A 26,557-nucleotide genomic window follows, 5' to 3' on the forward strand; every position below is an offset into this window, starting at 1 on the left:
AGTTGATGGGTTATCTGACTCTATATTCATTAATTTTTTGAACCAGTTGTAATTGAATAGAGTAATTGATTTTTATGGAAAAAGAAAATTGAGCCCCTGAAAAACTATCACATTTTGAGAAAATTTATTTTAAATATATGTTATAAACAATGTTTAGATATCTATTATCACGGTGTTTCATAATAAAATTGAAATGATCTGAGAACATTAAGGAAAATTGACATTTTATTTATTTATTTTTAAAGATTTTATTTATTTATTTGACAGACAGAGATCACAAGTAGGCAGAGAAGCTGGCGGAGAGAGAGGAGGAAGCAGGCTCCCTGCCAAGCAGAGAGCCGGATGCGGGACTCGATCCCAGGACCCTGGGATCATGACCTGAGCCGAAGGCAGAGGCTTCAACCCACTTAGCCACCCAGGCTCCCCGAAAGTTGACATTTTATTTTTTATTTCTACACAATATGGAGTGAATGAACATTCCGCTTAAGTGTAAAGTAGCTGAGGATAATTATTTTCTGTTTCAGCAAAACCCAAATTTATAAATGTTAGAGTGGCTGATCCTTATCCATTTGTCTTTCATGTCTTCCACTCCTGTATCTTGCTGTTCACTTTCTATTAGTGTCATAACCTTGAACATGAAAAGTTATTTTGTCAAAAAAATCAACAGGGGTGTCTGAGTGGCTCAGTGGGTTAAGCCTCTACCTTTGGCTTAGGTTGTGATCTCGGGTTCTGGGATCGAGCCCCCGCATCGGGGCTCTCTGCTTACCAGGGAGCCTGCTTCCCCCACCCCCTCTCTGCCTGCCTCTCTGCCTACTTGTGATCTGTCTATCAAATAAATAAATAAATAAATAAATAAACTATTAAAAAAAATCAGCAGTTAGATTTGTGATGCTTCATAAATGACTCAAGTGGGGTTAGTTGCCCGATCCAAAGAATTGTTTGAAAAAGAGCTACATTTTGAACAAAATGGGGTAAATGAAGTTGTTCTCATAGCACTGACACCCACCCCTGATAGAATGTACTAGAGTGCCTTGATGCAAAAATTCATCTGGCCAAAAAATATAGTTCACTGGAATGGGTCATTGTTTACACTGTAGCATATATCACCTGTCCTTTAATAAAGCATATAGAAAGAATAATAATATTTATGTGGAGTTACTGGTAAAGTGTTTCATCAAGAGGAAAATTATTGCAGCAGAAACATTTGTTTAAATTTTATTGTCAGGGGTTCCTGGGTGGCTCAGTATGTTAAGCATCTGCCTTCAGCTCAGGTCATGATTTCAGGGTCCTGGGATGGAGCCCTCATCTTGCTCCCTGCTCAGTGGGGAGCCTGCTTCTGCCACTTGCCTACACCTTCCCTAGGAATCCCCCCCCCCCCGCCACCTACCACCTCTGCTTGTGCTCTCTCTCAAATAAATAAAATCTGTAAAAAAAAATTAAGGGGTCATTTCAGAGTATATGAACTTAAAATATATGTCATTTTGTTTATTTTTTGAATTCCTAGGTGAACTACATTCTTCTCAGCCTTAAACCAAAAGTAAACGGAAACATTACGATTTTCATTCTTCCTGAGTTGCCTCCATCCTGAAGAGCAATGGAGATGCTGTTAGGAGGAAGAGGATTAATTGTATCTCTAATTTGTCTTCTGTTGAAATTCTCTACAGCCATGGATATACCACTGTCAGGTAAAATGACAGCATTCAATACCTACTTCATGGAATTTCTTACTTGCATTTTCATTTTTAAGTAGAATACTTGTAGTTTGAAGATGTGATTTTTCTACTATGTTTGTATTTATTTTCCAGCAATCTGTCATCAGAATTCATCATTCCCTTTTTAAAAAATTGACTGTCTTGTCTTTGGTTGCTTGCTATAATTATTTTACAGTTCAGGCTTTTTGACTCTTCTTGTGAAAACTTGGCACATAACAAGAAACATGACTTATACATCAGGTGTTTTGCCACATAAGATACTCTTCAATATTACCAATGGCTGTTATTTATATACTCCGTTAATTTATTTTAGGGAGTGTTATGATTCAGAAATTAGTGGTATTCACCCAATTATGATAAAAAGGAAGGGAATACATTTTGTATCTTTTTTCAAAATGGTTGTATATGTAAGAATGAAAAGAAAGAATTAATTAAATATTAAAGAGCCATTGTTATACAACTAAAAGTATAAGATGATAACTCTGAAAATCTAGACATTATATACTATGAATTCATAACCAGAGGTTAGTCATTGGTTTTATGGAAATATATATCTTGAAATACATAAAATAATAAAAATAATACATTTACAAACAGTTTATGTAATACTGTATCAGCTGTGTAACAGAGATATGGGGAATTCCCCTTGTGTTATTAGGACAGGAAATATAAAAGACCCTTGAGAGGTTATGTAGATATCTTTATCCATATGTTTCCTGTATTATCCCTCCTGTCTTTTTTTTTTTTTAAGAGATTTTATTTATTTATTTGACAGAGAGTGCACCAGCACGGGGAGGAGCAGGGGGAGGAGCAGGAAGAATCGGGAAACCCAAATGTGGGCTTCATCCCAGGACCCTCACATATGACCTAAGCCTAAGACAGATGCCACCCACACGCCCTCCTCCTGTCTTTTCCATATGTAATTTGGAGATTTATAATACAAGAGGCAGTGCTTGTTTATTTGATTCTTAGCCTTGGAAATGACCTTTGCAAATCATCTAAGCGTTAGACAATTAGACTTGAGCTCAGCAAGTTGAATAAATATGAAGAGGCTTGCTAATTCTGAACTGAAACTTTTCTTCTGAAGTACTTGATCTGAAGGTGAATAGAAAAGAAAGTTAGTCTCTGACTATACAATATAATGTGTTTTTGAACCATTTTTCTGAGGGCCACCTTAAATTACTTCATATAGGCGTTTCACATCATACACTTTGGGCAGCCATACCCTTTGAATTCACCCCTAAGTGAGAATTCCTTCTCCATTGTCCTGACAGAGTCTCTCTTGGATATTATTTCTTCTTGAGGAATTTCACCTACTTGTTCTGTAGATGTATAGATTTAAAGTTCTCTTTAAATCAAGCTGAAATCTCTTAGTCTACACACAATATATACTAGCCTAGTTGTAGACATTCAAGTCAAGAACTGGAAATTATTCATCTTCAGTATGTTCTTTTGGTTTGAGTGTGCAGTGCCAAATTGAGAGCAAAGTTCTTGGTGATCCTTGTGAGAAGGAGGCTAATAATCTTACATTTTTTCCCTGGTAGTAACAAAGATGCACTGGGATTCCTGATTCAGATTCCTGATCATGTTCCCTTAGAATATACATTTCCTTTCCTTCTTTTCTCATTTAGTTCATCAGTGGTAAAAAATTTAAAAGTTTATATTAATCCGTAACACACATTTTTTTTTATTCTGGTTGTTGTCTCAGTTACTTATGCATTTTCATTCTGTAATGTCCTTGGACAACAATTGTTATAAAATATTAATGATGTTTTCAGAGGAACTGAATATTATTAACCATTCATTTCAGTGCTCCAGAGCACTCACTAGTAAATGCAACTAAGACAGGTATCCAATGTGAATGTCAACGAGTCTGGTATCTCTGTAATTGGCCTAATTATGGAGGAAAGGATTTATAATGTAGAATATATATTCTTATAAACACTCAAAGGTTATTAGTTCCATTCCCTGAGTAATTCATTATTGCTAAGACTTTACAACCTTAGCAAATTTAAGGAAGAATTATGTTCTAATAAACAAGTTGTTCACAAGTTATTAGCTGGTATCTTAGGGACAGTTACTATTGCACGTCATCCCTCACCTTTTATAACTGTAATAAAATTTAAATAATATGAATTTGCAATAAGCTCAAGACTTGTTCTACTTAGAAGCGGTAGCAATCAGAAACAAGGTAAATGTCCATGAAGGTATGATTGTTTTTTGCATGTTGTTAAAATGTTTATGAATAAGGACTGAACTTGGGCCCATGTACTAAACTAGTAAAACTCAATGATCAGATTCATTAAACCAAAAATTTTTTTTAGAATTGGAAAAATAGCTTTCAGTTATTATTCTAGGCTGGCCATCAATGCTTAAAATGATCCATGGACCTCTCAGGGTCCATGAAACAGTATTTTTTTTTTTTCCTAAGTGATTATTGCATAATGTTACAAAATTCTACCTGGGTGAAAAAGATGCCATGGATGGGGCACTTAGCTGGCTCAGTGGGTAGAACATGCAACTCTTGATCTTGGGGTTGTAAGTTTGAGCCCCACATTAGGCATAGAGTTACTGAAAAAAAAAAAATCTTAAAAAAAATCATGAGTAAAACATGTTAGTATAATAGAATATGAAAAGTTCATTGATATGATTTCAGATTCTATATTGTAGTCAATGTTTGAGAAACTACCACATAATGAGTTTTGGTGTACTATTTAAGAAGCATGTCCACAATCATCAGAAAGGATGATGAAGTTTTCAAGTACCTATCTGTATAGAGCTGGATTTTCTTCATATAGTTAAGCAGAACAACTTTTATGACAGATTGTATGTAGAAGTAGATGTGAGAATCCAGCTGCCTTCTCTGAAGATATTAAAGAGATTTGCGAAATGTAAAAACAATGCCACTGTTCTCATTATATTTCATGTTCTTGATAAAATAGGTAATTATTTTAACATATAAGATTATTTAAATAAAAAACCAAAAACAAACAAGAAAAGATTATTTAAAATGGATTAATAATAAAATTTTAAAAGTTTTCTAAGTTTTAATTTCTAATTAGGTAAATATTGTTAGATATAAATCAAGTGAACAAATGCCCTTTGGCACTTCCTCTAGTTTTTAAGAATGTAGAGAGATCCTGAGACCAAAAAGTCTGAGAGCAATTTAGCCTGAATTCCTAACTTTACAAGTGAGAAAATACAGTGGTTTAGGGTCTGGCTCGGTGTAACTGGGTTTAGGGCCCTATTTGTAACTCCACTGTGAAATATTACTTACCTAATCAGGCTCAGTGCATTTCTGCAAATTGCTTTTCTCAAAACATATTTGCTGAAACCAGCTTCCTACTGCTGAATCGCTTATACTTCCTTATGAATTCAATGATGTCCCTTTCCTTACTAGAGGTTGTAAGAATGATACTAAAATGGTAATGCATCAGTTTGAAAACTATTGAGTGCTCACAGATGGTAGAGCTTTACCTATCATCTGTGTCCCTCTTCAAAACCTAACCATGTCCGTATCTTCAGCATTAGTACACTTATTTTATGAACATAATTCTCAGATACCATCCAGCTGCTTCACTTAGTGAGAAATAAAGTCACCTGCCTACTTTTTAAGTTTGTGTTGAAGGTTATTTAACTTTGAGACACTAAAAAAGTTTATCGCAAGATGAGGAGATATTTGAATATGTAGAATCCATTTAAAAATACCATTGTTTATTTTTATTGCTGATGATTACTGCTAAATTCTAAGGGGAAGAAACTAACCCCAAGCCTCCAGTAATACTGAGAGGATAATTTATAAATGGGGAATGACAAATAATAAACAAGCTTAGGGAAAAGCATTTATTAATAAAAGCAATAAGTAGAAATAAAAATAGAATGAGGATGTTATAATTTCCTTTGTAATAATTAGCAACGTATTTTTATCATTTTTAGGTTGGTGTTCATTTGTGGCAAGGATGTTGGAAACTGTATACTCATGTGTTGTTTATAGTTAATATCCTCTTGTGAAATGATATCATCATTTATCCAGAGTAAATGCTATTTGTGTAAATACTATTTGGAAATTTATCGTAAGTCACTAATTCAATAAAGGAAAAACTTATATGCTTGAAAAATTTAAATGCCTATAGAAGTACATGTTACCTGGAAAGAGAAAAATGAAAGAAAAATAAAATGTCCAATAATAAGAAAATTATCCAAGAAATGATCACAAAACAATGAGAATAAATAATGGAAAAGTGGTAAAATAATTATAATGTCTTAGGAAACTAAGACATTAAATTAAAAAAAAAGAACTGTCAAAATGACTGAACTAAATAAAAATATATATGCACATATCAACATAGAGTAAATGTCAGTAATTTAAAAATAGAGATTTTAAAGTTGTAACGATATGGCAATTTTTATTCTGCTCTACAAATTGTTTCTTTATGTGGGTTTAAATAAAATGAACACTTTTGGCAACGTGAAATGAAATGGTATCAGTGAAGTATGTCCTTTAAAATTAAATACATTTTGCATAATCCAATTAAAAATGGGCAGAAGACATGAACAGACATTTCTCCAAAGACTTAGAGATGACCAACAGATATATGAAAAGATATGCAGCATCACTAATCATCAACAAATTAAAAACCACAATGTGATATCATCTCATACCTCTCAGAATGGCTAAAAATCCAAAACACAAGAAACAACAAGTGTTGGATATGGAGAAAAAGAAATCTTTATACACTGTTGGTGGGAATGCAGCCTTGTGTAGCCACTGTAGAAAACAGTGTGGAGATTCCTCAAAAAAGTTAAAAATAGGATTACCATATGATCTAGCAATTCCACTACTGGGTATCTACCCAAAGAAAGCACAAACATTAATTTGCAAAGATATATGCACCCCTGTGTTTATTGTGGCATCATTTACAGTAGCCAGATTCTAGAAGTACCTAAAGTGTCCATTGATATATATAAATATATATATATATATATATATATATATATATATATATATATATATATATATATATAAATTCATCCAGAAAAGAATGTAACCTTGCCATTTGCAGTGACATGGATAGATCTAGAGGGTATAGGCTAAGTGAAATCAATCAGAGAAAAACAAATACCATATGTTTTCCTTCTTAAATTCCAGAATTTAAAAAGGAAAACAAATGAACAAAGAAAAAAATACACAAACCAAAAAACAGACTCTTAACCATAGAGAACAAAGGGATGGTTACCAGATGGGCAGTGGGTGGGCGGGGATGGGTGAAACAGATGAAGGAAGAGTATACTTATCACTATGAACACTGAGTAATGTGTAGAATTGTTGAATCACTGTATTGTATACTTGAAACTAATATTATACTATGTTGACTACACTGGAATTAAAAAAAAAAAATGACCCAAAAGCAAACCTCAACTAATTAATAAAATATATTTTTCAATGAGGAAATCAGATTTGTTCTGTACTTCACGTTTTTTTTATAGTTCTCTTATCAGTATAGGATTTCAAGTATTTTTGTTATAGCTAAATTCAGCTGACCTAATATTTGAAGACCATCATCTTCATATACATATTTTGATATTTAGTTCAACAGGTTCCAACAATCATAAAACAATCAAAAGTGCAAGTTGCCTTTCCCTTTGATGAATATTTTCAAATCGAATGTGAAGCTAAAGGAAATCCAGAACCAATGTGAGTATACTTGCAAATGAAATAATTGTTTATATGTATATAATCTCTTTTTTATATTTCTTTGTATTCTAACCATCATAAGCTTGTTGAACTCTAAAACTACACATGATTAAAGTTAAGAGTTGCCAAAAAAAAAAAAAAAATACTAGCTATGTTTATGAAAATAAAGTTTGGTTTACGTATGTTCTTCTGCAAGTCGAAATCATTTTTACCACAAAATAAATTGCCTTATGTTAAATATTTAACATAGGTTTTAGTTGTAATGATATGGAATATATATGTAATGATATGGAATATGTATTTCATGGAAATAGTTGATAATTCCTTACAGGTGAACAAGGTAGCCAAAGTCCAGAAGATCCTTTATTCTGCTTAGTGAAAGGTAGCATTTGTTAAGCTGAAAGTTAATACATTTTTAAAAAAGATTTTATTTATTTGACAGAGAGATAGATTACAAGTAGTCAGAGAGGCAAGCAGAGAGAGAGGAAGAGAGCCCAATGCGGGGCTTGATCCCAGGACCCTGAGATCAGGACCTGAGCCAAAGGCAGGGGCTCAACCCACTGAGCCACCCAGGTGCCCCTGAAGGTTAACACATCGATAAATGACATTCTGTACATATTTACTATTGTATGACTTTAAATGTGACACATACTTTTTTAAATGTGACACATATTTTATTCAGTGAGTAGGCTGTTACTTGATATTTTTTAAGTTACCATAGAAATATTTAGTCATCTGAATGCTAACTGCATTGTATATTTTATCTAGTGTTTTATTAATTAAATAATTCTTAGTGTAGGTGATCATAATCAGTGATGAAGTTTTTTCAAAATACCTCCCACACTTTGGAAGGGAGAAAGAAAGTGTGTGTGTTGGGAGTGAAGAGGGAGAAGTTGTAGGGAGAATTTTATATTTTAATGTAGATGATTCTAAAATGGGCAGCAAAGCTACATACTTCTACTGATTTGTGTGATTCTCTTCCATATACTAACACATATTTAAGGAAAATTAATTATTTGAAGTTGTATTGTGACTAACATTATTATTACCTGATAATTTGATATTTTAAAAATCATTCTTAATGAATCATTGATGTTTTAAATTATCATTATTACCTATAGTTTACCAAATGGAATATATTCAATTAGTATATGTAAATGTGGATAGAATTATATGAAGAAGAATTTAGTCAATAATTATGGCTGGATTAATATGGATCAGTCAATATTATGATAAATAGTAATGAACTGAGTTGTATATCAGAAGATAATACCCTTCAGTCATCAGAAATGATTAATGAGCAAATTTGTTTATTAGGTCGATAACCAGTATGAATTTAATTATGAAATACCACTAGCATTTATAATAAATTCAGAAATAAGAATAGAATGTCTTCTTGTAACACTCTTACTTATTTTCCTAGAACCTTGTCTAATATAATAATGCAAGAAAATAAAATCTATACATATGAGAAAATATTATTATTTAATATTATTTAATAATATTATTTAATATTATTATTAAAGATAATAATAATATTAAGTAATATTATTATTATCATGGAATTTGTTATTCTATCTATTTGCTGGATTAAAACAAGCTTTTATAAATATAAAGGGCTACACTGAAGTGGTCAATTGTAAGTTGATTTAAAAATTAAAGATAAATTTTAAAAAGTTTAATTAGATGTCCATATAAGGCAGTTAGGAAATAATTGGGAAACAAGAAGGAAAAATCCCATCACAATAGCAAAAGGAAAAAATCTGTCAGTCTTAACAGTTAGTGGTAGCAACATCGACAAAAACAATATCAAATACTATGTAACAAGAACTATGTGGGATTTAAATTGGGGGCAGTGTCTATAAAGTTTTGCCTAGGATCAGGAAAGAAGATTTCAATGAATGAAAACATGTAACGTATTTCCAAGTGAAAATGTTTAATTCTGTATAGGTGAAGTGATCCCATTCAACATACTGGAATTTAAAAAATAGATTCTTTGTGTTCTTTGTAAGTAAAGCCGGTAAAACATAAAACACACATAGAGAGAAGACATAAAAGAACTGGAATTGGGAAGAAGGCAGATATGCTCCTAAAAAAAAAAAAAATAACTGTGTCTCACAAAGGTTTGTTATTCCTGGTGAAAGAATAATCAGATAGTTTAGTGTAAGAAAATGGTGTCCTGAAACATTCCACAATTTGCATGGATAATTCATATATGAAATGTTGAATAAAATCAACTTGGAAAGTCATTATTAGATTAATAACTTTTTAAAAAACTCTTTATAACCTCATCCACAGAAATGACATGGTTCCACACTGGGGTGAGAATTTAACACTGTATTTTTTTTCTGGAATACAATTCTGCAACATTTATCAACAGCTATAAAAATGTTCTTATGTTATTGGTCTGTCGTTCTTACTTTTAAGAGATTGGTCTCATGAAATATTTGGATAAATGCCAAAAAATAAATTATGTTAAGGTTGTTTACCACGGTTTGTTTATAAAAGGGGAAAAATGCAAATTGTTAAGTAACTTCAGTAGTAATCATATGACAGGAAATAATATTGTCATAGAAACTGTCTTTAGTAGCATTGTAATAATCAGAAAAACTCAGTTTTCAAACCTTTATATTTTTGTGGTCTCAAATATGTTACTAATATGTTTAAAAATCTAGATAGGAAATGTGACCACATTTAATGGTACTTGTTTTTTTTTTTAATTTTGAGTGAACTCTTCACATAACACATATGATGACGTATTATATGTTTTTGGATTAAGTAGTCTTCAAAGTGTTAGTGAAATACCTTTCCAAATGAAAAAATTTAAAAAATAGTAACTTTAAAAAGAACAGAACAAAACCTGTCTGCAGTTTTTGTTTTCTTAGTTGTTATAGCTTTTTTATGGGTTGGTCTTAGTTCAGCATGCTATAATAAAAATGGCACAGACTAGGTGGTTTAAACAACAAATGTACATTTGTCACATGGTTCTGGGGACTGGGCAGAACAAGATCAAGGCCTTTATCGATTTGGTGTCTGATGAGGACCCACTTGGTTGGTTATAGACAGCTGTTTTTCATGTTTTAACCTCACGTGGCCGAAGAAAGCAAAAATGCTCTCTGGGTTCTCCTTCTTAAGGGTGCTAATCCCATCCATGAGAACTCCACCTTCATGACCATCACTTGCCCAATCCTCTACCTCTAGACACTGTTACATCAGGGATTAGGCTTCAACATATGAATTTGGGAGAGACATAAACATTCAGTATATAGCAACTTATAAAATTTCTCAGACTCTTCTGAGAATTTTTTGGTATTCTGTTATACAGTCAATCAAAAAAATTTCTTTTACCATAAAATGTTTTGGTTTTATCATTGCTGTATATTTGTTTCTCACTACTTTAAGAAATATGTTTTGATTTTTCAGGATTATTTACTTTAGTTTTATCTTACAGATTTACGTGGACTAAGGATGACAAGCCTTTTGATCTCTCTGACTCTCGGATAATTGTATCTAACAACTCAGGAACCTTTAAGATCCCAAATGAGGGGCATGTATCTCACTTCCAAGGGAAATACCGTTGCTTTGCTTCTAATAAACTGGGAGTTGCTATGTCAGAAGAAATAGAATTTATAGTGCCAAGTAAGTGTTACAATGGAGGTTTCATTTTACAAACTTTTTAGTGTTGAGTAAAATAATGACACAGTCTTAATTTAATTACCAACTTATATATGTCCTATATTTCTTTTATCCTTTTTAAAATTTAAATATAATCGACTAACATATTATTAGTGTGTTATTAGTTTCAGAAGAAGAGTTCAGTGATTCATCAGTCTTATATAATACCCAGTACTCACTATATCCTGAGCCTTCCTTAATGTCCATCACCCAGTTATCCCATACTCACATTCCCCAAATAAACCTGTATTTTATTTCTAAGTGAAACTATCCTCTAGGTCTTGATACTTAAAAGTGGGTGATTTTTAAAAAAAACATTTATTTGTTTTAGAGAGAGACGGGGGCAGAGGGAGAAAAAGCTCAAGCAGACTCTGCACTGAGTGTGGAGCCTGACTTGGGGCTCAGCCTCATGATGCTGAGGTTGTGACCGGAGCCGAAACCAGGAGCTGGACGCTCAGTTGAACCACCTGGGCGTCCCAGAAGTGGATGATCTTTGAAAGCAATATAAATTCGTGATTCAGTATTCTTATATCTAACCTGGGAGGAAAAATAGTGTCTGCTTTGCCTCATGGGATGAGAATTAAGTTAAATACATTGGTTGGATGTGGCTTAATTATACTGCAGTAACAGGTATTCTCCAGGCCCCTGTTTTTATTTCTTGATTATGCAGTTGGCTGTGGGCCTCAGAGCTCTTCAGGGCATTCATTCTCAGTGAAATCTCCTGGAGGTACATGCTAATGGAGATGGCATTATCCTGTGGCTATACCATGTGAAACTTACACCACCTTGGTCAAAAAGTCTGGGGCAGAGAACATGAAGAATTACTTCCTACAAGAAATTGAACAGGCACTTTCTACTCATAGTTTGTACTCAGAGGTAGATCCTACCATCCTGCTTAGCTTCAGTAATGAATGCCCATTAGAGAACGAGCAATTGATATATATTAATGATGTTTTCCATAAATAATAATCATGGAAAACCTTAACTACTTTACTGTTAAGGGTGTTATTTATCCATAACTGTGATGAAGGTTAAATGACTTCTTCATTACCGTATTTTGCCTGTGCAGCATGAGATCACTGGTGACCAGCTTCCACTTTTGGTATCTTGTTTTCCCTAATCTTAAGGTATCCAACATCACATGATTCTAACCAAAATCTTTGTAGAGTAAATTCTTATGTAGGAAACTGTGGACAGCTTCTTTTTGGCAATATCTTCTTGAAGACTTGTAGATACTGAAGGGTTTCAGAGTCATATGGATATGGACCCTTTATCCTGGGGGTCAGTAGGGGTGGGTCAGAATGTATACAAACCTCAGAAACACTGAAAATACTGAAAAGCATGTGTACCTTATCCCAAAGATTGAGACAGATGACTGGATTTAAATTATTCTAAAGTCCTTCTATAATTTTAGAGGAGAGAAGATCAAATTTAGAGTCTTACAAGTAAATTATGCATTTTCAGATTTATAAAGCAATTACATTAAAAGTATAGAGTAAAATATGAATGATTAACAGACTATTTTTGAGGGAGAAAAAAAAAAGGTAAGAATTGTGTGAAAATGAAAGAAAAAACTATATAAATAAATCCCTGTAATTGAAGATGAAAGTAAATAGATTAAATGCTTCAAGTTTTTTGTTGTTGTTGCTGTTTTTAAGGAAGGTATAAATTGTTCATTGCATAACACATCTAAGTCATAAGAATACAGAATTGTTGAAACTGAAAGATGGAAAAGACGTTCCAGATAAATGCTATTCAAAACAAAGTAGAATGGCTGAATTATCAGTCAAAACAGAACTTATTTTTTAAAGGCTTCCTGAAGATTATTTAACCAGGCATATATAATTTAAAATATATGAAACAGAAATAGATTATAAGTGGAATGGGATATCTCGTAATAGCTCATAATAATGTGCGATATTAACATATGTGTTTCATTTTTTGGTAGCTTAAGCAGAAAAAACATCAGTAAGCTTGTGGAAGATTTTAAAGAACCCAAGGATAAGGTCCATCTAATGAACATGTGATGTTTTTCATCCTAGATATGAATCTTAGAAAATAAGAAAATAATGAAAATGAATAATGTAAGCTTTTTAGGTAATGTAGTTTTAAGATGAAAATGCATGAGCTGATTTAAGTTAACAGAATAAACTCAAAAGAAATTGAAGGGATAAAATAATACAGAAGCAGAACATAAATCCAGCAAGGAGGTGTGAAATCTTTATAGTTGAAAAGTATGCACAATTATTAAAAACAATTTTTCAAAAGATCTAGATAAATAGAAAAAATAGATCTTTTTCATGGATTTGAAGAGTTAGTAAAACTAAAATGTCAACTCTTCATGACTTGATATGTAGAATAATTGAAATCCAAATCTCTAGTTTGTTTTTGTTATGTTTATGGAATGTGACCAAGTGATTCACAATATATTTGAGGAGTAAAGGTCAGAATTTGGTAGAAACGCTTGAAGAATAAGAACAAGAAGTCAAGAGAGCTTGACTTTATCACATAACAAGGCTCAACATAAAACTTTAGGGATTAAGCTAGTATGGCTTTGAATAGGATTAGTTAGATGGAACAGCACAGAGAACCCACAAACAAACACTTGCACATGTGAAAGCACCATGAAAACTAGCGTGGATTCCCTCCCTCCCTTCCTTCCTAATTTAATGGGGTGGAACAACGGATTGTCCATGTAGGGACATGTTTATTTGGATTCTTATCTCACATTATATAAAAATCCATTCCAGGTGTATTAAAGCCTACACTTTAAAGGGAAAATATATTTTAAAAAATTAGAAAATGATTGGAGCCATGTAGTTATGATTTTAGGATAGGGATGTTTTCTTAAGTAGGACCTATTGTAGTTCTGTGAGGAAATCACTAAGGATTTGATTTTTAGAACCCCTTTTTATCAAAAGACCTAAAAAGAAAGTGAAACGATAAACCACAACCCAGGGGGAAAAATCATTGCCAATGACTATAACTAAAAATAATGTTAAGTATTTGTAAATAATTTTAAATAATTATTAAATAATTAATAATTTTAAAAGAAAATTTAAAAAATAATTTAAAAGACGTAAACGTGTACCTCAGACCGGAATGGCCAATGAGAATGGGCTCAACATCATTAGTAATCAGAAATAGATTAACTGTAACCTAAATAATGAAAGCATTTGTTCCCACAAAATTGGGAAATACTATGAAGTTTGAGAGTAAAAATTTTATGTGGGAATATACAGCTACTGTAATACGTATCTACCACTGATGCAGGTGTACCTCCCCACCTGGTCTGTGGAAAATACTTGTCACTGCCTCCTTAATTGAAGATACTCTCACCCGTAACCCTGCTATTCCATTTCCTTCATCGGATGTGGGTACCACTCCTCTATGTCCATTGGGACTATTTGTGGTACCATTGCTTGAATTAAGAATAAACTGGAAAAAACATGAGTCTACCGATGATAAGACTGGATAAATTTATTGTGGTATAGTCATTCAAAAATACTGTTCAGCGGTGACAATTGATGCATCTTAGGAATATGTTGAACAATGAAAGCAAATCTTGGAATACATACAGTATGATTTTATTAATATAAGTTCAACATAGAGGTGCCTGGGTGGCTCATTGGGTTGAGCCTCTGCCTTCGGCTCAGGTCATGATCCCAGAGTCCTGGGATTGAGTCCCACATCAGGCTCTCATTCAGCGGGGGCCCATTTCCCTTCCTCTTTCTGCCTGCCTCTCTACTTGTGATCTCTGTCTTTCAAATAAATAAAATCTTTAAAAAACATATATGTTTAAGTTCAGGACATGTAAGGATAAAATATTATTTAAGGATATGGCTGTATGTGGTAAAATTATAATGAGAAACAAGAGAATGTTTAAAACAAAACTCAAGATCATAGTTACCTCAAAGGGAATGGGGGAGCAGATAGAAAGGTAAAGAAAGGTAAAGGTCTTTTTTGTATGATGGGTGGTGGATAAAAGAGTGTTAGTTGTATTTCTTTGTTTCTTTTTTTTTTTCTATAGGAACATAAATAATAAGTAGCATGTTTATTTGTCTGAATTAGATATACTGGGTTATTAAGTTAAGTGTTATAGCATAGTAATGTACAAAGTACTGTCAGTAAACTTGGAAACTGGCCTCAGGAGTTTAGGTTTGAAGTGACATTCAATAGGAGATGTTCATGGGATGCCTGCATAGCTCACTCGATTAAGCAGCTGCCTTCAGCTCAGGTCATGATTCCAGGGTCCTGGGATCGAACCCCAGGTAGGGCTCCCTGGTCAGCTGAGAGCCTGCTTCCCTCTCTCCCTCTGCCTGCCACTCTACCTACTTGTGCTCTCTATCTCTCTATCAAATAAATAAATAAAATATTTAAAAAATATAGGGCTCCTGGGTGGCTCAGATGGTTAAGCAACTGCCTTCGGCTCAGGTCATGATCCCGGACTCCCAGGATCGAGTCCCGTATCGGGCTCCCAGTTCCTTGGGGAGTCTACTTCTCCCTCTGACCTTCTCCTCTCTCATGCTCTCTCTCACTCATTCTCCCTCAAATAAATAAATAAAATCTTTAAAAAAAAATAGATGTTCATGAGTTCTGGATCATAAAGTATTACCATGATATTTGCGGTTGTGATCATAAAACTAGACAGATATATTGTCTCTAAGTATATAACTATAGTCATATTTTAGTTTATATTATAAAACTATATATTATAGTCTAACTATAACCGTGTAATCTGCCTATCTAATTAACTGAAATAACTGAAAAAAGATACGTGTGCAAGAGAGAGGTATTAAAAATCTGTTGTAGAAGGCAAGGCATCAGCGTGATCCCTAACCTGAACTCTGATGGTTGCTATGGATACACAAAGGCAAAGGCAGTAGCTAGATCTGTTGCAGAGAAGCCAATGGCACATATTAGTATAAGATTCTGCAATTAAAGGGTTTTAAAAAATATTTTTTCTCGTTATCTAAGCAGACCAAGTGATGGGGTGAACAATGTGAGGATAATTCTGGCCTGAATCTGCTAGTATTGCAGTGAAGAGATGAGAGTCACATGTGAGCTATGTAGTGGGTAATTACCCTATTTTTCCGCTGCTATAGAAAAGAGCAAAATAAATTAGGTTTCTTATGCATCATTTCCAGTCTCTCCTGAAATTACTCCATCGTCTAACAGCTTTCTGCAATCATTTCTATGTTGAATAGGATCGCTACCCCAATTCTTAGGGGTTTATAAATCAGGGTCCATTTAAAGCTTTCTACAATCTATATCAATTGATTCTTTTCTTAAGCTGTAGAGTGTAGAGAATCAATTCTTCTACTATATCGAAGGAAACTTTGTGATTTGAATTTTAGAGTTTCATCTAGTTTCTTGAAGTTTTCATTAGACTAAGCTTAAAGGCTTTAGCTGCCTAAGTTTTCACATGTGGGCAGTAACTGAAAATCCCATTATTACTCTCTACAAACAGAAACCTTTATACCCCATGTTCAGTTTTCTGCTTTCAATAACACTGCAGTTGAGTTTGCTAGGGAACGAAAGAGTAAAAGGAAAACCAACCAAACAAACACAATGCACTGTTTTCAAACATGGAAAAAAATCATTTAACTAAATGGATTTTCCACAATATGGCTTGGAGAGTTAGTCAGTGAATTATTCAACACATCTTTATTAAGCTCCCCTCATGTGCCAGCCACTTTTCTAGTAGTGTGAGAGCTAGTAGTGAACAAAACAAAAACTGTCCTCAAGAAATTTCTATCCTATGAATGTGGTTAGTGAGTTAGGAGAGAGGGTAAGATTCTTTCTGGCCTTGATTTTGACAACCACCAGCAGAGTTAAAATGATGATATACATGATTCCGTGTGGGCTATTTCAGTACTGCCTGCCATTCAGATCAGCCTTTTCCAATTAGCATCCCTCCTCTGTCTCAGCCTCTAGTGATTTTTCTGACTTTTTAAAAATTTATTTTTGTTTTGTTAAAGATTTTATTTATTTATTTGAGAAAGAGAGAGAGCACAAGTAGAGGGGAAGGGCAGAGGGAGAGGGAGAAGCAGACTCTCTGCTGAGCGGGGAGCCCAATATGGGCTTGATCCCCAAACCCTGAGATCAGGACCTGAGCCAAAGGTAGATGCTTAACCAACTGAGCCACCCAGGTGGCCTCTTAATGATTTTTTTTTTCCAAAGATTTTTGGTATTTATTTGAGAGAGTGTGTGTGTGTGAGCAAGAGAGCATAAGCAGAGGGAGCAGCAGAGGCAGAGGGAGAAGCAAACTCCCCGCTGAGCAAGGAACCTAATCCCAAGACGTTGGGATCATGACCCAAGCCCAAAGCAGATGCTTACCCAACTGAGCCACCCAGGCACCAACCCCCCTTTCTGAATTTTTTAAAACAACTTTTGGGACATCATTTATATATCATAAATTTTATCAGTTTTGAGTGCAAAATGAGTGAATTTTTAAAATAAATTTTTAGTACATCATCATCTAATACTAGAACATTTTCATCATTCCCCCAAAGACTCCTTATGCCTGTCTCTCTTCCCACCCCTAGCCCTACTTAGTCATTAGTCTGCTTTCTGCCTCAGTAAATTTTTTTTTCTGAACATTTCATATAAATGCTGTCATACCATACATGATTTTTTCCATCTAGCTCCTTCCACCTAGCGTGTTTTCATGATTTATTCTCATTTTAGCATATATTAGTAGTTTGCTCCTTCTTATGGCTGAATAACATTATATTGTACGGGTGTACCACTATTTGTTTATCCTTTCACCAGTTGATGTCCATTTGGATTGTTTCCAACTTTTGGCTATTACAAATAGTGCTATTAAGAAATCCACATGCAAATTTTCTGGAGTTTTTGAAGCATTTATTTATATACTATTTGGGGAGTCTTTTGGTTGTCATGTGTACTAATTGGGATGCTTGGAAATGGTAAAAGATGTCATGCTATGCTATTCTTCCTTCTTTGCATGCTTCTAGATGCTGCTTGAATGCATATTACCAGTGACTGATTTATTGTTTCATAGACCAAGGAATTAAAGAATGAATAAGAGTACTAAAGCAATTTCCACACCCTATTAAAATAATCTAGGAAATGGCAGGCTTGAAGATGCAATCCTCTATATACTGTTTTAATGGAAACCAATTAGAATTTCTGGTCTGCTGGGTTCTACATTTGTATAACTTCCTCAGATTCCTGAGGACAATTCCCTTAAGACACACTTCGGCTATTTACTGCTCAGATTTGGGAGGGGTAGGGTAGCAAAAGCAGGGTCTGGTAGCGTATGCTAATTTCTTTTACTGATCTATGCAAACCAACTAAAGAAGATCAATTTGTTAAGTTGAGAATGCAACTTTGAGTTTTACAGGTTTAATTAAGACCGAGGATTTTCCTCTCATCCATCAGATTGTGTGAACGACTAAAATGAAATGGGCTGGATTGGGTGTCCTTCCTTAGCATGAACTCATTACAAGCTCATAGACTGAAAGGCAGTGTTATTTCTCAGGAGTCCTAAATGGATTAATGGGTTACTCTATAGGAAATGGGAATCAATTACATTTCTTTATAGATGGAAACTAGACTTGGGGATGATACAGCATGTGAGCTCAGTGGAATGCATTCATGATCATCATGTCAGACTGTATGCAATTTGCCAAACACATTCAATAGAAATGTAAGAAGCTCAAAAAGCTCATCAGTCCAGTCCTGTGAATAGAGAGATAAGTCAAGGTAGATAAAGTTCTATGGCATAGGAAGTTTTGCCCAGTAATGTGGGGGAGTATCATTAAACCATAGGTTCTACATGAAATGCATACCGTTTCTACCCTCTGGTCGCCTCCCTACCTCCTCTGTAAAAGCTAATTGCAAATATTTGCATAAAACTACGAAGTTGTTACAATGTAGGCTACAGGGAAAATCAGAGGGCACAGCAGAAGAAAGCTCTATGCCTCTTTGCCCATCTCCTCTCATACAGTGTGTCTGGGTGTCCCGTGTGGAGTGAAAATACTTGACTAATAGCCAACATGTATTGAGTGATTTTTTTTAAGTGCCCCACGCTATTTAATTGACTTATATAAAACGATTTACTTAAACTTTGACGCAAATCAGTAAATGAGGTGTCAATTACAGTTCGAGTGAGGAAACAGAAGCGCATTAAGTAACAGATTCAGATCACACTGTAAGTGAGGAAGCCAGCATCCAGCCCCAAGCAGCTGACTACAGGGTTTATGTGTATAACCTGGATGCTGGCAGTGCATCATTTATCATTCATGTAACACGTCCTCTAGATGAGCTGAAGTACATTGTACTTTTTTGTTGGAAATACCTTGGCCATCAAGTATCAGACTCATGGGAAGACAGGAGTGTAAGAATACTTGATGTGATTTCTTGAGTTTAAGGGGAAAAAAATTGTAGAGTTTCATAACTTTGTAGTAGTTAAGTCACCTGTTCCTTTGTCATTTAAGTGGTTTAGTTAGCACAATTTGTATTAAGTTTAATTATCCTGGTGCTATTTCATTATTACTTTTATTATTAAGCATGTTGGTGTGGTAAGACCATACAACTTAAGTTTTATAACATCATTGCCCTTAAGAAACTCCTAATCTAGTGAGACTTCTGAGGAGCCTAGAGAAATGATTTCAAAGGACTCTGGGATCCCAGAGAAAAGTAAATGGGGGCACAGAAGGGTGAAAATACTGGTCTAACTGGTCTGAAGCTACATGGCCAGTTAGTTTTAGTGCCCAAACCCAGTTTATACTATCCTATAAATACAAAATATATTTTTTTTAAGTCATCCGTATTTCAAGGACCAAGATGTTACTTTTTCAGTGTATTAGGTTGAGGGCATTGAAAGGATGAGTTTCAAAATTCATTGTCACCATTTGAACTTGTAGAGGTCCTAGAAAGTTTGCATTTGCTGGTTTGCTTTATATTGATAATTCCAGTAAGAAGACTGCTGTCCATCTGTCTAGTTTCTAGAAGAGTTTTTTTTTTTTTTCATACTAGATTCTGGCTGGGTTTTAGGAACCTATGCCACTGGAGTTGTAACTAGAAATTTGTCTGCAACACTGAATAAGAACTGTGCAAGCCTATTGGAGAATAGTAAACAAAGATGGGCGCTATCAATTGCTTGATTTCCTAATAGATAGACTGGGAGGGACATTATATATAAAGGAAATTGACTTCATCTAGACGTGGTTATTATGGGATTTCCAAAGATTCTTAAACTTCTGCTTAGGTAGATGCTGATGAACAAGTAGATTCTGATTCCTTGGCGGAAAGATCATTCATGGTCAAGTCCATTGTTAGTGAAACGTAATTAAATGATCGTTGTTTTGCTGTTGATGGAGAACTCATTTAAAATATGTTGGCAAGTTAAAGCAATGTTAGTTGCCTTATACAGAAGAAAAATTATTATTTAAAATTCACTTTTTTCCCCAAGATTTTATTTATTTGACAGACAGAGATCACAAGCAGGCAGAGAGGCAGGCAGAGAGAGAGGGGGAAGCAGGCTCCCTACTGAGCAGAGAGTCCCATGCGGGGCTCCATCCCAGGACCCTGGGATCATGACCTGAGCTGAAAACAGAGACTTTAACCCACTGAGCCACACAGGTGCCACTACAACTTACTTTTAAAAGAATTTTATCTGTCCAAACTCAACAATGTTAATGTTTATTAACTGAAGCCAATGGTTGGAGTTATTTTTAAATGGAGTCATTTCTTTATTTGAATCAAGATAAAATTCATGCCTGCTGTTAAGTTACAGTAATTAAATTCCACATTTATCTGTGGCCATTAAAATTGTTCTCGTTCTACATGGAATCAGATTTGCTAAATAGTTTCAAAGATAAAGAAGAAGACCAAAAAAAAAAAAAAACCTGACAAATTAATGCTTTTATAATACCTATTCTCAGACCTTAAATTATTAAACATATAAATATTCTTCCCTTGTTTCCTGAATTTCATTTCATTTCATTTCTTTGGTCTCTAACTATTCTGAAAATTTATGGTATGTCATAAAAGGGTTTGATAGACTTATAAATTTTATTTTATTTATTTTTATTATTGATGCCTTAGAAGCCAGTCGAATTACATATTTACATCTTTGGAATTCGAATTTTATAATCTAGATTTAATTAATGCATGGATGCTAGTGCTTCATGGGCAGTATTACCTGTTTGAATTGTTAGATTTTTCTGAGTACTCTGAGGGGGCAGCTCTCCAATTAAGGCTTTATATATCTTATTAATTAGCTACTTTACAATAGATATCACCCAGGGAACTGTGTATTCCTTTAAGGCGTTATAAAGTTCACTTGTTATGAAATAGGATTACAGGCTCTTTCCATTGTCTGTGTTTCTCTTCCTCTGTTGCCCCTTTTATCTGAGTATGAACAAATTCAATAGCTATCCAGTACCACCGTTAACTTCAATACCAAAGAACACAGGGCTTCAACTGTAGCAAGTTACACTAAACAAGTGATTTGAATTTGGAGCTTTGGGCATATAATTATTTTGTAAGGTTCTACACATTACTTGCGTTAGGTATACTTTCTACAAAATGACTTGTATAGCATTTGCTCTCCAAGTTAAGGCATTACCAAAGAGGTGGCATTGATATTTTATCTACAAGATCTTACCATAACGAATGTCCTCAACATGCTTTCCTGTCTTTTGGGGGAAATTTCATGCTACCTAGAGCAAAAGCTTGATTCCAAGATAGTTGCCATTTCAAATACGTCTCCAGCCTTGCCAAGAGAAATCTGCTACAATGAGTTGAGCAACAGGGAATCGAGGATTGTCACATGGCTCTAGCCAAATTGGCAAAGGAGCTGCATATAACCCACTGCCCCTGTGGTGCTAAGCCTTGAAAGGTCCTTGAATTTAGACAAAAAGCAATTCATTGTGACTAGCTGGTGCATCAGTAAGAGAAATGTCAGCAAATTCCTTCAACCACTCAGGAGTCAGGGTCAGGGTTGACGGGCAAGAGAACAAATACCTAGGAAATGCACAAAGCTTCTCAAGAAGAACTTTATAATCAATGAGTAAATCTTTTTAGGCTTCCAAGAATAATGATAATCTTTTGTGAATCACCATTTAAGAATGCAATACAGAGATGGAACACCCTCTAATATGTTCCATCAAGCCAGCAATATTATAAATACCTTCTTAAGGTCCTTGTCTTTTCGTAAGAGCCTGAGTAATTTTATCATTCAAAGTCCCCTATTAAAATCTAAATGTATCAGTATAGTGTTCAAGGAGAATACATTTTGAACATTCTTAAAACTATCTTGTAAATAATTTCGTAAAAATAATCACACATTCGTGTTGGATTGCCAATTCTACGTAGTTGTGACTTTTATTCCCATTGTAACTATGTTACTCTTTTAGGAAAGTGTCTCCAGCATGGGAAAGAAGGAATATGTTAAAATATTGCAAAATCTACTTTCCTACATCAATTCCACTTCATTTGAAATTTCATTTTCTGGGAGTGATTCCAGTGTGGAAGTTTCTCCTAGCAACTTAAAGTGGTCATGTTTCTCTATTCATTGTTATTTGTAACATTTTTCCAATGTGGTCTTTGAATTTTTAATTTAGTTTGGTTACACTTTGAATAGAATGTTTGCCTATCTCATTCAAGGGCTTCACAATAAAGCCAGAGACAGAGGATATGTCTCTGCCTAGAAAATAAATCATAGTGTTTGAAGAAAAAAAGTATGATATCTATCAGAATTTAAAGTCAGTGAATCCTGTAGCTCAGAACTTATATCTCTGCGCAGAGAAACATGCACAGGTCTATTGTTGCCAGTCCATGTCACATAGCAAAAATATTTGTTGTCCACACTTGTAAAATGTAGGAGAATTTTTAAAGTTATATAATTGCACCCCAGATTCTTAACAGTATTTTGTTCTGCAGGGGAGATAAGAGCCAAGATTTGGGGTATTGAATTTGTTAAAAATACTCTATTTTGGGGGCGCCTGGGTGGCTCAGTGGGTTAAGCCACTGCCTTCGGCTCAGGTCATGATCTCAGGGTCCTGGGTTCGAGTCCCGCATCGGGCTCTCTGCTCAGCACGGAGCCTGCTTCCTCCTCTCTCTCTCTCTGCCTGCCTCTCCGTCTACTTGTGATCTCTCTCTGTCAAATAAATAAATAAAATCTTAAAAAAAAATACTCTATTTCTTAAAAAGAAGGTTTTAATATATTTCTTGTAACATTAAAAGTTAATGTTAAAATAATGTCTTAAATGATTTTTTTATACTAGATGTTCCAAAATTCCCAAAAGAAAAAATTGACCCTCTTGAAGTGGAGGAGGGAGATCCAGTTGTCCTCCCGTGCAGCCCCCCCAAAGGCCTCCCGCCTTTACACATTTACTGGATGAATATTGGTAAGTAACATTCTGTTCCATCCATAGGATTTTAATCTCATGCATCATGTCCAATAACATAGGGAAACACAGATTCAAAATAATCTAAGATTATCAATGTGGGGAAAATTATCATTATGGAATGAAATAGATTTAAAAAAAATATATCCATCTATATAGTGTATTCCAAGTTTTAACTATTCTATTAAGAATGTATGTGAAAACCCTAGAAAGCCCCTAAATATTTATCTTGATTTTATCATATCTGAAAGAGGAGAAACTACTGAGATGGTAACATATGTCTATGAAGAAAATACTTTTTATATTCCAAACAACTTAATTATTTTTGGAATATCCATGTCAAAGTTGGGGTTGGCTTGGGTTTGTGTTGCTAGCTTTATATTTCTATTTTAATAATGTTCTACTTACTACATATGACCACAGAAAAAATAGTATCAACCTTAGTGTTTAATTTGCCAAAAAAAATTGTGTTAACACTTGAGTTGGAATTCCAGCTTCTTGTAAAGTCCTTCTGGCATATACCTTCACTACTTGCCCTAAGTGTTTTCTCATTGTGGTCCCTAGAGAAAAATGATAATATTTCTATAGTACTTGGAAGAAAGTGAAAGAAACTATTCTTAGCCACAGGCAAACATTCCAGAGTCCAGTCACCCTAGAACATTCCAGACTGTATTCAGGAAAGACAGATTAATATCGCTCTCAGACACAACTTTTGGGGAGATCTGCTTGGACCAATTGGACCAGTTTTCAGATAAGCCAGTTTCAGATAAGCCAGTGCAAAAGTAGAGGCTTACATGGTAAAGAGAGGTAGAATGTATAGACTGGTTGTCCACCAGTGGGCCTCTTTGGTTAATGGTGGAAAACATGCTCCCAGGTGTGTGTTTGTTTGTTTGTTTGTTTGTTTTTACTTCTCTCTCACTGTTCTTATTGTAAGACTAGACTTGTGAGGAATAGAAAGAGCAAGCATGAAAAAGGAAACAAAATTAAATAATAGGAAAGAAAGGAAAATGAAGGAGGGGGATAAGGCACAATAAAAGATAGTTGCCTCTATTAATGACAAGATGTTTCTTTCCAGAATTAGAACACATCGAACAAGATGAAAGAGTATACATGAGTCAAAAGGGAGATCTGTACTTTGCGAATGTGGAAGAAAAAGACAGTCGGAATGATTACTGTTGCTTTGCTGCATTTCCAAGATTGAGGACTATTGTGCAGAAAATGCCAATGAAACTAACAGTTAACAGTTGTAAGTCCAAATAATTTATCGTTCCATCGTGAATGCTGAATACAAATATGCCTGTAATTTCATTCTGGCTGAAGCCGGTTAAATCTGGGTTGATATTTTCCGCCATTGTTTAGTTCAACTCTAGAGACTTCATCCAGATGAAAGAGACATCTGCAGCTGCACATCTACAGTAGCTCTGTCTTTCGGAGCCAGAAAATCAAATCTCAATTCACAGTACAAGTATATTTCATTTGACGTCTGCAGGATCTGGTCTTGGCAGTGGGTGAAATACACAGCAATATTCCAAGGTTTCTGAAGCAAATCTCAGGCTTTGATGCATTCTGATCTTGAATAACCAGCAGGCCACAAATGTGGAAGAAAACAGGAGTCAAAAATAAAAAGAGTGAATATTATAATTTTTATCACATCCAGCTTTGTTGTCCTTCCCAAACTGGCAAAGTTTTATGAATTGCTTCTCTTCCCTCCTTAATTCTGCCGATGCCAGTCTGGGTTCCCAGTTGGGAAAAAGTCATTAGTGGGAGAAAGAACCGTAAGATTCAAAGGGCAGAGATAATCCCTGACAGTTCACTGACTGAATAATTGGCTCTCGTGGAGTTGCAACTTGGCATTACCATTCCATTGTCTAATTTGATTCATGTTTTTTTCCATTGTTACATGTAGATACACTATGCCAGGACTTCACTATAACATCCCTGTTGGCAGCCTCCATTCTCTATAACAGAGCTGTAATTTGTGTCCACGCGACCTGGATGCATCTGTGGTAGTTCAAGTTTGAGCTCATCATAATTTTTTTACTGAATATATCCCCAAAAATGATGTTCTAGTGAAGTATGGTTATATCTCATTTTGTAATCTTTCTAAGAGGAAAACTATGACTTTTCATTCATTATTGATATCAGCATCTACCATTATGTTTGTTTTTTCTTTCATTTTTTTTTTTATTTCAGTAAGGCATGCTAATGACTCAAGTTCATCCACAGAAATTGGTTCCAAGGGTAAGTCAATCACATGAAGAGTGTTGGCATGCATTTTTGCCTTTTGTAGCTCACTGTCATCTCAGAATATAAATTTTTCCTTTAGTATCTTCATGAGTATATTAAAATACTAATATTTTTATAAAGGAAACCCCTGAGCATAGAGCTTTCTAATAACCCCTTCTTCCTTAAAAATGTGCAAAATAGTGATATTTATAAGTTCATCACTTTGTAAATATATATATAATATAATTCATATAGACAAATACACATACACTCGCATATATGTATGTGCATAATTTTTAATGGGGTAATTATTTTGCCTCTCCCAAAATGACTGCCATGGTTAGTGACATTTTGATTGATAGCTGTTACGTGTGGAAAGGAAAAAGAAATGGTTGAGAATCAATAGAAGTAGAGAAACACTAGATTTAAGAAAGTCAAATGGTTATTTTTCGAATAAGACTTCTCAGAATACTTAACATGGGACTGTCCATTGTAACTCTGAGAAAGGATACAGTCTGCAACATTTTCCAAACTCATTTGTCTGTGAAATATTCCATCCCCCCCTGCCCCCACAGAACATCTACTAGAACTAGTGTTTTATGGAAGATGCTGAGTTCTGTAGTAAACTAGTTCTCCACAATGAGAAGAATCGTTTACTTGAATGCAACACATGTTCTTTATACCATCGGAACCATGGGCTTCGTCTAAATATCTGGTACACTGGCAACACCAGAAGGTCTGAATGAGGGCTCTTTTTTGGGGCACCGTCAGTTTGACGGTGGACTGATTAAGTATATGTCCCCATCTTTATTATCATAGAGGTTGATAACCCAGTCATGTTTATTGTATCACTCAGTGTATATTGT

At 34.5% G+C, this 26,557-nt stretch overlaps 1 protein-coding gene across 18 annotated transcripts in view; it reads left to right on the top strand.

Annotated features, from left to right (window-relative positions):
- Nucleotides 1-26,557, top strand: part of CHL1 (cell adhesion molecule L1 like) — a 215,213-nt gene that overhangs the window by 122,910 nt on the left and 65,746 nt on the right. For 17 of the 18 annotated variants that reach the window (XM_032325323.1, XM_032325409.1, XM_032325314.1 and 14 more), the window contains 6 exons: nucleotides 1,505-1,685; nucleotides 7,302-7,407; nucleotides 10,859-11,046; nucleotides 23,343-23,465; nucleotides 24,541-24,711; nucleotides 25,659-25,706. In XM_032325323.1, coding sequence (XP_032181214.1) covers nucleotides 1,595-1,685; nucleotides 7,302-7,407; nucleotides 10,859-11,046; nucleotides 23,343-23,465; nucleotides 24,541-24,711; nucleotides 25,659-25,706 — 727 coding nt within the window. In that variant the 5' untranslated portion in view covers nucleotides 1,505-1,594. The remainder of the gene's footprint in view (nucleotides 1-1,504; nucleotides 1,686-7,301; nucleotides 7,408-10,858; nucleotides 11,047-23,342; nucleotides 23,466-24,540; nucleotides 24,712-25,658; nucleotides 25,707-26,557) is intronic. The other variant, XM_032325425.1, reaches the window with a different exon arrangement.

Source organism: Mustela erminea, chromosome 1 (genome assembly GCF_009829155.1).
Source record: "Mustela erminea isolate mMusErm1 chromosome 1, mMusErm1.Pri, whole genome shotgun sequence".
Classification (NCBI taxonomy): domain Eukaryota; kingdom Metazoa; phylum Chordata; class Mammalia; order Carnivora; family Mustelidae; genus Mustela; species Mustela erminea.